The sequence below is a fragment of the Zosterops lateralis genome, assembly GCF_965231275.1.
Source record: "Zosterops lateralis genome assembly, chromosome: Z".
Classification (NCBI taxonomy): Eukaryota; Metazoa; Chordata; class Aves; order Passeriformes; family Zosteropidae; genus Zosterops; species Zosterops lateralis.
In genome coordinates this window covers 85,724,251-85,738,253 of record NC_139800.1, presented here as the reverse complement: position 1 = coordinate 85,738,253, position 14,003 = coordinate 85,724,251, and the positions used below count along the sequence as shown (strand labels likewise).

Below are 14,003 nucleotides of genomic sequence, written 5' to 3'. Positions count from 1 at the left end.
CAGTCAGGAGAGGCAGGGATGTGAGCAGGAGCTGCTCAGGCACCAGGTATCTATGAGCAAGGGCCGATCTCCTGCTTGTCTTTTTCCCTCATCCCTGCACAAGGAATGTTTAATAAAACCCCTGGGCTTGCCAGCCTGCTGATACCATAGTTTTAAATATACATGTTTCAGATGCTGAGATTTACTTTTTGACAGGGATGAGAGACAGCTCTAAATGATGGGCTGGAGAGGAGTCATCACATTAGTGCTCAAACAAAGGGCTGCAAGCTGCACCAGTTGCTTATAATTCAAAGCTTTCCTTATTCTACAGCATGGGCAGATCAGGATCTCTGTTCCATGCTGCCCAGACCCAGCAATGATGTGGGTGAGTGACAGGTTGTGGTGGCATCCTGCTCCTCAGCCTCCTCTTGTGGCCCCCTGGGCTGCCAGCCTGATGCACCAACGGGGATGATGCGGCTCCCCAGCCACAGCATGAGGTACTGCTACAAAATGGGCTTGCAGGGACGGCTCGAGGGAGGGGGGGAGGGGGGGGGGTGGGGGCTTGTTTGGCCAAGGGGAACATGGGGACCACCATCTCACCATCTCCCTTCCTCCCAGCCAGGCCTCCAGGCAGTGATGCTAAGGGCATCACCAGGTGCATGGCAACAGGACTGCTGAGCTTTGGATAAGCTAATTGTGTTGCAAGGAGTGGAGTGAAGCTTTTAGATTTCAGAGCCAACGTGTGGCATCTTTATTAATGTGCCTACTTGAGTTCCCTGGGACGCGATGTTTTCTCCTTACCCTGACCATCCATCTGAACTGATAATAGGACTATTAATCCATTTTGTTGACAGCACGCACAGACCTCCAGTGAGGCAGGAGATGGGGAAGAGGTGGGGCTGCAATCGATGCTTGTTTTGTTCCAAAGGGATCCCATCACAGCCTCTGACAAACTGAGCAGTGGCTGGAGGTGAACAGATGGAGTGTTATCCAAGGTTACAGGTGATGTGCAGCTGGCCAGCTGTGGCCTGGCTTCTCCTTGGTCAGCTGGAGAGCATCCTGCAGAAAAGTATTGAGAGATGAGAAGCCAAACCTGGAGACCTGGTGCTCCAGGGTGTGCCACACTGTTCAGGTTCTACACTCAGCAGCCTCATATCAGTTTTTGACTCACTTCTAATCCCCCTTTGTACCCATACGGAGGTGAAGGTTCTCTGATTTCAGGGTCTTTTCAGCCCTTCTTGGCCATGATATGACCAGCACAGCATCCATTGTGTCACTGATTTTCTTTATAGCAGCAGAAACACGCATATGCAATAAATTAAAAATGCAGGTCTTTTATTGGTGTGATCCATAAAGAAATATTTCAGTGGAAAAAGAGATGGGAAATGGGGTGCATCCCTGCCCAGCTCTTGCTCCTCTGCACAGCCCCTGCCAGTATCTGATCCCAGGTGCCTTTATATTCAGACTGATCCTGTCTGGTTTTAAAAATCTCAAGCCACAGAACTTTTTCCCTCCAGGGAACCATGTCACAGCCTTGTAATTTTTGCTGTCAGCAGAGGGGATTTTTTCCCCTGTGACATTCAACCTAAATGCTCCATTTCTTCATTTTCTGTCATCCCTTCTGGTGATGCCCCTTGTAGTCTATTAAATAATTCCTTCCCTCCCTCTCTATTTACTCCAACCAGATCTGTAAGGCTCTTAGTGCTCTTAGTTTGTCTCCCCACGGACAGCTCTTAACCAAGCAATATATATATTTAAGCCTTTTAATCTTCTTTCAGAAATCAGTGTCTCTGTGCCTTTGATCATTTGTGTGGCTTCTCTCTAAACTGCCGCCAACACGTCTGTGCCGAGGGAGCGCAGTGCTCGGGCTCCAGTCACACCTGAGCCCCCGGCGCGTCCCCGCCGCCCTCGGATGTGCGGGACCCAAACGCCGGGAGCTGCTCCGTCCCTGCTGCCCTCATGCACAGCAGCCTCCCGCGTCCCCCTCGCTGACCTCTGGCCCCAGGGCTTTCTCTGAGGCGTTGCTCTGGATCTTGGCTTGGCTTGGCTCGGCTCAGCCATCCCTGCCTGTCCTGCTGTCGCTCCTTTGCGTCCCAGCTGCGCTCGCTCACATTTGTCTGAGGCACAGCTCCTTTCGCTGCTTCCTGCCCATATTTCTAATCTCACTAGGCCCTTTTTGTGTTAATTTTCTATGCTTGCTGGAGCTCACAGTACCTCCCAGTATAGCATCATCTGCCAAATTCATTAATGTGTAGTTTACTCCTCTTTCCAGGTCATTAATGAGGGTATTAAATGAGAGCAGCCCTAACCTAGATCCCTGCAGTACCCCATAAACACCTCCCCCTGCTTCTAATTACCCTTTGTTTATGATCCCTCAGCCAGGTTTTCAATCCACATGGTACAGTTCAAGTCATCAGAATTAATTTTTTCATGGAAGACTTCGACAGGGCCTTGGCCCCTCGTGCCGACTCCACCTGCCACCCCTCCATGTCCCACTGCCACTCCCCCGTGGGTCACAGTGACCTACGCTGCTGCTTTCCAGAGAGGAGAAGGAACACCTGGCAAAGGCTTTTTCTTCTGCCGGCTTTTGTCCCACTGCTCCAAGACACGGCAGCGGAAATGGAGAGGCCATGCGTTACTCCGGTGTCCCGCGGGAAGGAGGGGGCTCCCCTCGGCTGTCCCTGGGTATTGTGTCCCTCCCCGGACGGGTGGCATCTTACGGGGTGGTGTCCGTGGAGGGATGCTGTGCTGGGGGCTGGAGTCAATGGAGGGATGCTGGCCGGGACGGGTGCCGCTGGAGGGGTGGTGTCCCCGGACAGATGCTGTCGCGTGGGATGGGATCACGGGGACGGTGTCTCCGAACGGATGCTGTCCCAAGTACGGTGGTCGTGGATGGATGCTGTCCCTGGCGGCCGGCTGTATCTTAGTCACCCTCTACGGCCCCTCCCAGCCGTGTGGGGCCCATGGCCGAGCCGCGCCGCTCGAGGAGCCCCACCCGGGCCAGGTGTCCCGGGGTCCCCGTGTTCCTGTGTCCCGGTGTCTCTGCGTCCTCGTGTCCCGGTGTCCCTATGTCTCGGTATCCCGATGTCCCCGCGTCCCTGTGTCCCCGCGTCCCGGTGCCGTCGTGCGCTGCCTGGGCCGGTGCCGCGCCCCACGCGGCCGCGAGATGGCGCCTTGTGCCTGGGAAGGCGCGGCGGGGCCCGACGGCGCGGCTGGGCCGGGCCGGGCCGGGCCAGGCAGAGCCGGGCCGGGCCGGGCGGTGCAGAATCGGGTCGGGCCGGGCCGGGCCGGGCCGGGCCAGGCCACATCGGGCCGTGGTCCCGCGGCGCGGCACCGCCAAGGCGTCAGTTCCCCATGCCAACCACCCAGTGGGACCGGTGCCGCGGCATATGCACTAGACCTTCGCCCCGCTGCACACCCCCGCTGCCTGACGGCTACCGATCGGCGGGCTGCGGGACGGCCGCGCCAGCACCAGCCCCTCTTTAACCCCGGGTAGGGGAACGGCGTGTTGGGAGGTTTTCGACCCACCGAGATCGCTCCGCCTCGCCCTCCCGGTGACGCCTTACCCGGGCCCCTGTAGAGAGCCCCTGGGACCTTGCGTACGGCGGAGACAGGAGGTAAGGGACGGGCACACGCACCCGGGAACGCTTTATTTCATTGTTAGGAGGACACGGTGCCGTGGTGGTTTCTCCAGGGATCAGCACGGTGCAGCGAGCGCTGCGGGGCTGGAGCCTCCCGGGGGCGTTGGGCGGTCCCGGGCCCCTCGCCGGCTCCTGGGAACACTGCCCGGCGGGCGGGGTCCTCCTGCCCCACAGGGTTCAGTCTCTACTGAAGGGACCTGGGGCACTCCGCTGGACCCGGTGGTCCCCGCGCTGCCGGCGGGGATCCGCCACCGCCCAGTGCGCACCCGCTAAAGATGTAACCGCCAGTGACCGTGGCCGCGGAGCCAAAACACCGCTGCGTCCGCAGCTCCCGGTCAATGAGACGGGCTAAGCGGCGCGGAGCAGCAGGGGGAGCGGGGACAGCAGGAGCAACGGGCTCCTGGCTTGGGCTCCCGGCTTGGACAGCGGTTCCGTCCCGTCCCGTCCCACTGCCCTCCGCGCGGCTCTGTGCCCGCTCCGCTCCCGTCCGCGCTGCCCCGCCGGCTCCGCCCCGACCCCGCCCCCCGGCCAGCGGCGCTATTCCATTGGCGGCGACGCAGCGCGCCGGTCCCGCCCCCGAGCGCCCATTGGCTGCGGCTCAGCGCCGCCCGCCCCCGCGCCGCCCGCCCCCGCGCCGCCCGCCGGCGCTCCGGACTGCGGGCAGTGGCGTGCGGCCGCCGCAGCGAGCGCCGGCGGCAGCGGGCTCGGCGCGTCTCGCCACCGCACGGCTCAGCTCCTCGCTCCTCGCTTCGGTACCGCTCGGCTCAGCACCCTGCTTCTGCTTCTGCTCCCGCTCGCCATGCCCGGCTCTTTCTCGGCGCCGCCGGCACGGAGCTCCTGAGCGGACGGCGTTGGCGTGTGCGCGGGGGACCGCGGCTCCGGTGCCCGCAGCCGCCCGCTCGCCGCCGGGTCAGCCCGGCGAGCACTGCCCGCATGAGCGTGGCGGGCCCCTGAGGCGCGCGGCCGGCGGCCGTCGGGGCGCGGCGCGGAGGGCAGAGGGGGCGGCGCGGCGATGGGGGCTCTCCCGGCGCTGCTGGGGGCCGCCTTGCTGTGGGCCGGCGCCGGGGCCCTCGTCAACCTCAAGTACTCGGTGGAGGAGGAGCAGCGGGCCGGCACGGTGATCGCCAACGTCGCCAAGGACGCCCGGGACGCCGGTTTCGTGCTGGACCCCCGGCAGCCCGCCGCCTTCCGGGTGGTCTCCAACTCGGCCCCCCACTTGGTGGACATCAGCCCCGGGTCCGGGCTGCTGGTGACCAAGCAGAAGATCGACAGGGACCTGCTATGCCGACAGAGCCCTAAGTGTGTCATCTCGCTGGAGGTGATGTCCAGCTCCATGGAGATCTGCGTGATCAAGCTGGAGATCAAGGACCTAAACGACAATGCGCCCAGCTTTCCCACCGACCAAATCGAGCTGGAGATCTCGGAGACGGCCAGCCCTGGCACCCGGGTGCCACTGGAGAGTGCCTATGACCCAGACTCGGGCAGCTTTGGTGTGCAGAGCTATGAGATCACCCCCAATGACCTCTTTGGGCTGGAGACCAAGACACGGGGTGATGGGTCCCGTTTTGCTGAGCTGGTGGTTGAGAAGAGCCTGGACCGTGAGACCCAATCCCACTACAGCTATGTGATCACGGCGCTGGATGGTGGTGACCCGCCCAACTTTGGCACAGTGGAGCTCAGCATCCGCGTCATCGACTCCAATGACAACAACCCTCTCTTTGAGGAGCCAGCCTACACTGTCAGTGTGCCTGAAAATGCCCCGCCGGGGACTCCAGTCATCCGCCTCAATGCCTCTGACCCGGATGAGGGCACCAATGGCCAGGTCCTCTACTCTTTTCACAGCTATGTCTCTGAGCGGGCCCGGGAGCTCTTCCAGATTGACCCCCAGAGTGGCCTCATCACGGTGAGTGGTGCCATCGACTATGAGGAGGGTCATGTCTATGAGCTGGACGTGCAGGCCAAGGACTTGGGGCCTAACTCCATCCCTGCCCATTGCAAAGTGACCATCAGCGTCCAGGATGCCAACGACAACCCGCCCCTCATCAACCTGCTCTCTGTCAACAGTGAGCTGGTGGAGGTGAGCGAGAACGCCCCCCCAGGGTACGTCATCGCCCTGGTGCGGGTCTCAGACCGTGACTCCGGGGCCAACGGGCGGGTGCAGTGCAAGCTCCTGGGCAACGTGCCTTTTCGGCTCCAGGAGTATGAGAGCTTCTCCACCATCCTGGTGGATGGGCGGCTGGACCGGGAGCAGAGGGACCAGTACAACCTCACCATCCAGGCTAGGGATAATGGTATCCCTTCCCTGCAGGCCACCAAGTCCTTCACTGTCAAGATCACGGATGAGAATGACAACCATCCCCACTTCTCCAAGCCCTATTACCAGGTCATCGTGCAGGAGAACAACACCCCAGGGGCCTACCTCCTCTCGGTCTCAGCCAGAGACCCTGACCTGGGCCTCAATGGCAGTGTGTCCTACCAGATCGTGCCCTCTCAAGTCAGGGACATGCCTGTTTTCACCTATGTCTCCATCAACCCCAACTCTGGAGATATCTATGCTTTGAGGTCCTTCAATCATGAACAGACCAAGGCCTTTGAGTTCAAGGTCTTGGCGAAAGATGGGGGTAACCCCTCTCTGCAGAGCAATGCCACCGTCAGGGTGATCATCCTGGATGTCAATGACAACACACCGGTGATCACGGCCCCACCACTGGTCAATGGAACGGCTGAGGTGTATATCCCCAGGAACGCAGGGGTTGGCTACCTGGTCACCGTGGTCAAGGCAGATGACTATGATGAGGGTGAAAATGGCAGACTCTCCTATGAAATGGTGGAAGGAGACAGAGGGTTTTTTGAGATCGACCAGGTCAATGGAGAGATAAGGACCACCAGAGCCTTTGGGGAGAACGCCAAAACAGCCTATGAGCTCATTGTGGTGGCTCATGACCATGGGAAAACATCTCTCTCGGCTTCTGCCTTGATTTTGATATACCTGTCTCCAGCCCTGGATGCCCAGGAGTCCATAGGATCTGTTAACCTCTCCTTGATTTTCATTATCGCTCTGGGGTCTATTGCAGCCATTCTTTTTGTCACCATGATCTTTGTGGCAGTCAAGTGCAAAAGGGATAACAAGGAAATCAGGACCTACAACTGCAGGTAAAGATACCTTTGTTTATGTGCACCTGCGGGTCTGCTTTGATTTTTGCCATCGCAGTTACTTTTGCATTTGCTGCTGTATACTTGAGGGTAGTGAAGAGGGGTGGATTCGCCTTAGGAACAAAAGTGACGTTCCTGTCCCTGCAAGAAAAATTCTTGCAAAGCTTTAAGAGAATTGCTCTCCGCGAGGAGAGCAGAGTAACGAATCGACTTAATTGCGCGGCTTGACAATCTGTTGCAGCATCCCTGATTTTCCATCACAGGCTCCATCACAAAAATCAGGGAGAACGGTTTTTACAGTGGCATGGCTGGTTCCCGTGGGCAGCCTCCTGTTCCCAGCACAGCTCCCCGGGCTGGCGAGGGGGCAAAGCCCCGCGGCCACCGCAGCATACCCGCAGCAGAGGGTGCGAGCGGCGCGGTGGTGGCATCCCTGAGGCTGGCTGGCCGTTCAAAGGAGCTATTGTGTGCCAGCCGTGGGGCCAAACCGCGGAGAATAGCGGAGAAAACCCCCCGGCCGCCCCCGGAGCGCAGCCCCGGCGCCAGGCACGGCTGGCCGGGCTGGGGAGACGCGGGGCGAGGGAGGATTTCTGCAGCGCTGTGTCGTTTTGCCCTGGCTTGGATGAGTGCTCCGGGGTCCGGAATGCCGGAGGGGAAGGTCAGCCCCGCGCCTGGAGCCGCTGAAAGGCAGATAAGGGGAAATCCAGTCCCCTGAATATGTAACAGCCCCGCGATTATTGTCTCTCTTTTACTATTCTCTGTGTTACACAAGTTAGGAGACAAATGCTAACCACACATGAATATCAATCAGATGCCATAAAAGAGCAGCTGCAATGCCTCATAAATGGTTTAATCCTGTTACTAGTGAAATAGCCATGACTTCTCCATTCCTTCGGCACCGAGTCGTTTCAGAGAGGAGGGATGGAAATTAATTTTGCTCTACCTTGGAAACGCACGCTCGCCCCTGGCAATTCAGCGGCGCGGGGGGATGTGCGGTCTTTAAAGTTTTATTTACGCGGAAATAATGCGGGAGAGTCGGGGCATTGTACTCCGTTTTCACAGCGTAAAGTGCGTATATAAGCCTTTTTGCTCGATGGGGGAAAAATCATCTGCAAATAAAGGTCGGTCTGTGCTGTATTATGGGATGTCTAGCTTCAAGTGAAAGCTCATAGACCAGATTTCTTGCCAGCTCGGCCCATTAAAAGAGGATAGGACCTGAATGGATAAAAATCATGTTGTGGTGGTGCCCCTAACAGCTTCTCACATACCTATAAGCCCTGGGTTTTACTGTGACGGCTTGGAGATTAATGAAGTGCGGTTTAATTAAATAATTGGTCAATGGAGAAAGGACAGCAAAATGAATGCCTGCAGGAAATAATTGGGCTCTCGCATTGCCAAACTTAAACATTTAGGTAAACAAAACAATTAAAGCTTCATCAAGCATTGTTAGACGAGTCAGCAGCATATAGATTGTTGGCACAACAGAAATCCCTGCCTTCCTGTGATTTATTTTCACACTCAGGGGGGTGCTCGGGCTGTTATCAGTGTGTGTCTGAGCAGGAGTCAGCTGCAGAGGTGGGGAAGCACCAGGCAGGCTCGGCAGCAGCAGCGACCGTGGGGCACCCTCTCCGCATGCCTTTAGGCTTTGCAATGCCTTGTTTTAGAGAATCTTCACAAGAGCTGCTGGAGAGTCTTCAAAAAACGTGTTAATTTATGAGGCACATATGAGGGCTGTTTGACTTAGTGGCATTTTCGTACTCAGGCAATTAGCTTTCTGGAACAAGAATATTTTTCTAAGATTTGCCTTTCCAGATAAACTGTATTATTTATTCATTCCATTATTTCTGTTGCAGCTATTGGATTTTATTATTTTTTTTTAATGCTGCTATCACAGCAAGAAGAGGAGCAAAATTCTGACTTTCAAATGTGTATTTCTGACTGTGCATAGCATTTGATGTGCTTCCTGAGGAAATACCAAGCTGCCCAGTACTGTGCATGTACAAATTCATGGCAGGGACTGTTGTAGTGCTCACTGTGGGAAGATGAGCCACAGTCACTCTGAGTCCAGCAGACCCAACTAATGCAAGGTGCAAATAATTTGTCATTATTTGCTTGGGTGGTGTTTTGCAGTAACTTTTTTCCTCAGGTGTTTTGCAGAAGGCAAACAAGGCACTTCATCAGTTGATTCTTTGGGCAGGTGGGAAGCAGAGAGGGAAGGAAAGGCAGAGAAAAACAAGCTTCAAGTTAAATAAAAAGGTCAAAAAGGATCATTCTTCTTTGCAAAATACACGGTTGTTGTTCTCTGATTTCTAGAAGGTGAAAGCATTTCCCAGCAGAAGAGGATGTGCATGTCAGAGTGAGGGAGGAATGGAATTAAATTGGAGAAAAGATCAGGTATGATCAGGAGACAGTCAAAACACCAGTGATTTAGATAAAGCATTAATAAACAAACAGCTTTTAGAGTGGGAGAGAATTGAGCTTGCCAGCTAGGACTGCTTCTGGGTCTGCTTTATTTACTGCTATGGAAAATGAACTGGGAGAAAAATGTGCTGTTCGTTTTGAATTTTCATTATGGGGACCAAATTAAATCACTTTTAAAATCCTTATTATGCATGGAAATGAATGCAGGTACCCTTTTCAGTTCATGGGTTTTAACATCTCCATTTTTCTCTTCTGCAGGCTGGACTTTACTTCCAGTAGCTAAATATCAGCAGTTACATGCTCTAGATCAAAACAGAAGCATTCTTCCTTCTCATTTTTTTTACATATTTGACCTGAAAATATTATACATATGAAAATAAGCTAAAGATCGTGTCGTGCCACCAGACCCAAACCATGACGTAATGTACATATGACTAAGAAGCCTACATGGAGATGGGGAACAAGCACTCTGCGTTTCTGTGTGTGTACTTAGCGGGCAGGGTTTAGGATGCTCTCAGCTTCTCATTTTCACTCTCTGTCCCCCAGAATCGCAGAGTACTCCTACGGGCATCAGAAGAAATCCAGCAAGAAGAAGAAGATCAGCAAGAATGATATCCGCCTGGTGCCGCGGGACGTGGAGGAGACAGATAAAATGAACGTGGTGAGCTGCTCCTCTCTCACCTCCTCCCTCAACTACTTCGACTACCACCAGCAGACTCTGCCGCTAGGCTGCCGCCGCTCCGAGAGCACCTTCCTCAACGTAGAGAGCCAGAACAACAGGAACGCCGGCTCCAACCACATCTACCACCACACCTTCACAGGGCAGAGCCCCCAGCAGCCCGACCTCATCATCAACGGGATGCCACTGCCGGAGGTGAGTTCAGGAGAGGGTCTGTGCTGAGCTGCTGCCTGCAGCTCTGTTTCCGTTGGTGCTGCCAAAATGGGGTGTGGAGCTGGCACTGCTGGCTTCTGTGTGCTGGACAGAGCCCACTTGGGTGTTTTCTGCGTGCTGGGCACCCCAGGGGGAGGCAGTGGTGGAGGATGGGCAGGGCAACACTCACCTGTGGGTTCTGGGGCAGCCCTGTCCTGTAGCCATGGGTGGATGCTTCATCCCTAGACACTGCAGAGACTCTCAGAAGTACCCAGGTGGGGATGGGCCAGGTCAGGCTGTGTCCATGTGGCTGGAGGTGGCTGCTTTGCAGGTGGATTCTGGGTGTGGTGATGCTCAGTGGAGAAGACACTTGCCTTCACAGGAGTTTTTTTTAAAGATTATTGAAAGGAGTGTTGATGGCTCTCCATTTGGAGGCAGCTGGCTATACTGGGGGTGCAGACAGTGCAGGGTACCCCCTTGTGACCACCTGCACACCTGGCCCAGTGCTGTCCCTTCACTGTGCAGGATGCTGGCTGGCACAGGAGGGATGTGTGGTACCTGCCAAAGGTGGGGAAAAGGACCACTCTGATCCACGCCATCCTCATCAGTTTCTTGTAATTCTTTGGCTTTCCTGTACATCACAGGCATCATTTAATGTTACTTGTTTGTCTCTCTTTGAATTATTGTTTGTTTTTAAGCAAAACAATCAAAGGTTTGTCATGTTTCCTGCTTTGAACGGAATAACAAAGCTGAAAAAGCAGCTGAAATATTTATGGCTCACTCTGTTTTGTGTTCAGTGTGCTGGTGTAAATGCAAAATGCTGCTGCTGAAGGCAGTGGAGCTGGTTCAAATTCATCCTAGTGGTGCAGAGAGCTGAGCCTGGCCCTCTGCAGGGCTGCTGGAGAGGGCTGGTGCTGGGTGCCTGGTCTTGCTGTGGTTGTGTTGGCAGAATGCTCACTGAACCCCTGGAGTTTGACTTCCACTGAGGTAAAACCAGCTCTGGGAGATTGTGTACTAGTGTTGGCCCATACAAGTGACCATTGCTGTTGGCATGCTGTGGGCAGTGGTCCCTGAGGAATTCTTGAACTTCTGGAGCACTGTCTTTTGGACAGGATTCTAGAGTGCATCTCTGGCTGGTGCCTTGCTATGGACACTGGAGCAGTGGAACATCCTGTCAGCCTGTGATTCACTGCCACCAGTCACAAAATCCATCACATGCTGGCATTATCCAGAAGTGCATGCTGCCAGTGGGAGGTCTCAGGTGCCAGGGAGGATGGAAGGACCATCAAGAACATCATAACTCAGCTGATAAAGTTAACAGGCAGCTGCATGCAGAAGGCAGTGCTGCCTGTGCTTCTCTTTGATACAGCAGCTGGGCTGGAGTCTCATGGAATGCGCTCTCCAGAGATTTCCCTTCCTTGTTCACCCTCTTGTGAGGGAGACAGGGTGCTTGTTTCTCCTTGTGGCTCCAGCTCGCCCCATTTTCTCATTGCTTGTGCAGGTGAGCTGCACTTTGAAGAGCTGGTAGCTTGCCTGATGAGAGAGGTTTGTCTCTTGTAATGGGTGGCTGGAGTGTCAGTGGGACATTTCCCCCTGACAGGGGGGCAGCAGGTAGCTGGCCAGTCCTGCAAAGGGACCCGTGGCTCTCGTGTGAGAGAAACATGTCCTGGCAGGGATCTGCTCACTCTCTGGAGGTGCTTTGGACAAAAGGGCAGGATCAGGGTAGGGGGTCGAGAAATCCCAATGGGAAGCTGTTTGGAAGTTTACTTTAGGGTGGGAATGTCAATTTTTGGCAGAACCCCAGTGTTATGCTTCCAGCTGTTGCAGGCGAAGCTATTTTGCTGGTGGTATGCGTTCTATTGTCTTCTAAAAGTCCTAGTGACCACTTGGGTGAGTTGGTTCATTGGTGCTGGTGTGACAGTCCTGTCCTGGCACACAGGGTGACACAGAAGCTCCACAGAAGTTGTTTCCTGGGAGGAGCATGGCAGCCCTGTACCCCCTGTGGCCCGTCTGGGAGCAGGCTCTGCGGTGTGATGCTGTGGCTGTGCAGGGTGCTAGTGGCACACCTCTGAGTGGTGAGGATTTAATAAACACAGTCCCTGCCCAGAGTTTACAGAGCCAAACATTCCCTGCAGTGCTTCCAGTGGTACTTTGTCTGGGCTGGTTTGAGTCGCTTCCAGTGATGAAGCCACTGTTGTTTCCCCTGGGGAGGCTTTGTGAGGTGTCAGCATCTGGGAGATATCATTGCTGCTCCACCTAGGAGTGACTTTTCCTGATGGGAAGGCAAAGCATGGGTTGGTAACAGATAAAATACGAGGTAAATGTGTCTCTGGCAATGTCACTTGGCATATGATGGCTGTGGCTGGGGGTAAGTGATTGCCTCTGCAGACATGTGCTGCCCCAGCAACAGTGGGTTTGTGATGTGGCTGGTCTTTAACGTGAGCTTCGTTTACTTTAGCAGTCGGGAGCCTTGAAATAAAAGTCCCCAAGGATAGCTTGTTTGTGAAGCTTCAAGAAATGTTTCTTCTAGTGCAGTGGCAGGTCTCGTGGCTGGGAATTATTCAGTTTGTTGGTGCTTCTCATCTTTCCCTGGTAATCTGGAAAGGATTAAAGAGTGGTGTCTGTGGGGGCCACAACCCTGCTCTGAGGAAAAAAGAAGCTTGAGACCACCCTTATGAAGCTTTTCCTTTAGGGTGTGGCTGGACTTGGCTGTCGGCTCTGCCTGTGCCAGGATAGGGCTGTCAGGAGAGCATCGGGAGGCAGTGGGGGAGTCCCGGGGTGCTCTGGCCCTGCTGGGAGTCAGTGGTCCTGTGGGTGCCAGGGTGCCACTCAGAGATGCCTGCCCACAGCCTCTCAGCATCCCTGTGGCTGCAGGCAGCAGTGGCAGAAAGTGTTTGTGAGCAGCTCTGGTGATTGTGGCTGACAGCAGGAGGCTTGGCCCCCGTTAGTGTTTGGGCTTGTTTTGCAGCAGGGAGAGTGGGACATGTTGGAGCTGTGAGGACATTGCTGCTCAGAGGCTTTGCTGCTGCCAAGAGCTCTTTTTTATCTTCCTTCTGAGCTGGAGGAGAAGTCAGCTTCGAAACCGAAAGGGCTTGTTGTCAGGTTTTGCATGCATATTTCTGGGAGTTGTACCAGGAGATTAAAAATCAAAATTAATAGGAGCCATTAGGCAGCTTCCTTGATAAAAATGCGTGTTGCATTGGGATGGTGTGGAAACTGGTCTGAATGCCTTGCCTTTTAGGATCCAAGGGACATGACTTGGATGTAGAGTAGCCACCCTTGGGTAACACTTACATGCCTGGATTTTGACTTAATGGTTTAAAAAGTAAGCAGTATGTGTGTGATGGCTTTAGCTGTGTTTCAGGGGCAGTTTTATGTCCCAGATTTGCTCTGCTTTGGGAGATGATGTTTGTTTGCTGCTCCAGGATGGGAAACACCCTGGGGACAGCAGCTCACCCTGTCCCCAGGTCTCCCCTGGGGCCACTGAGGTGGCTAGTCCAGGGCAGGACCTGGCACGAGAGAGGTGAGGAGGTGTGACATGGGAGTGGGAGAGCCATCTTTGGGAGGCTGGATGTCCCAAAGTGGAATTAGCACGGAAGTCTTGGTCTGACTCTCTCTGGGGGTCCGGGATGGCTCCGTGGTGGCAGCATTGAGAAGTGGCAGCACTGACATTCCACTGCAAGCAGAGTGTGGATCAGGCATGGTCCTGCTCTGGTGCTGCTTTGGTAGGGCCTGCTGGAGGTGAAGGTGGAGCAGCCTCTGATCCAACAGGACCTGAGTCCTCCAAGGGCCCACACACCACGCATCTCCCAGAGCCGTGTCCAGCCCAGGGGGGCCGTGGCCATCCGCCGCCTCCTGAGCTGATGGCCACCATCAGTAAGATGGGGAATTACTGGTTTTAGTGATAATCCTGGTCTAATCCCTCAACCTTGATACACTCC

The 14,003-nt window shown here is 55.1% G+C and overlaps 1 protein-coding gene across 2 annotated transcripts in view; it reads left to right on the top strand.

Annotated features, from left to right (window-relative positions):
• Window positions 1–4,632: 4,632 nt before the first annotated feature.
• The window catches only part of PCDH19 (protocadherin 19), a gene marked incomplete at its 5' end in the record, with an annotated part of 60,783 nt that continues 51,412 nt past the window's right edge, over window positions 4,633–14,003 (top strand). For both annotated transcript variants that reach the window (XM_083882824.1, XM_083882823.1), the window contains 2 exons: window positions 4,633–6,773; window positions 9,738–10,065. In XM_083882824.1, coding sequence (XP_083738950.1) covers window positions 4,633–6,773; window positions 9,738–10,065 — 2,469 coding nt within the window. The remainder of the gene's footprint in view (window positions 6,774–9,737; window positions 10,066–14,003) is intronic.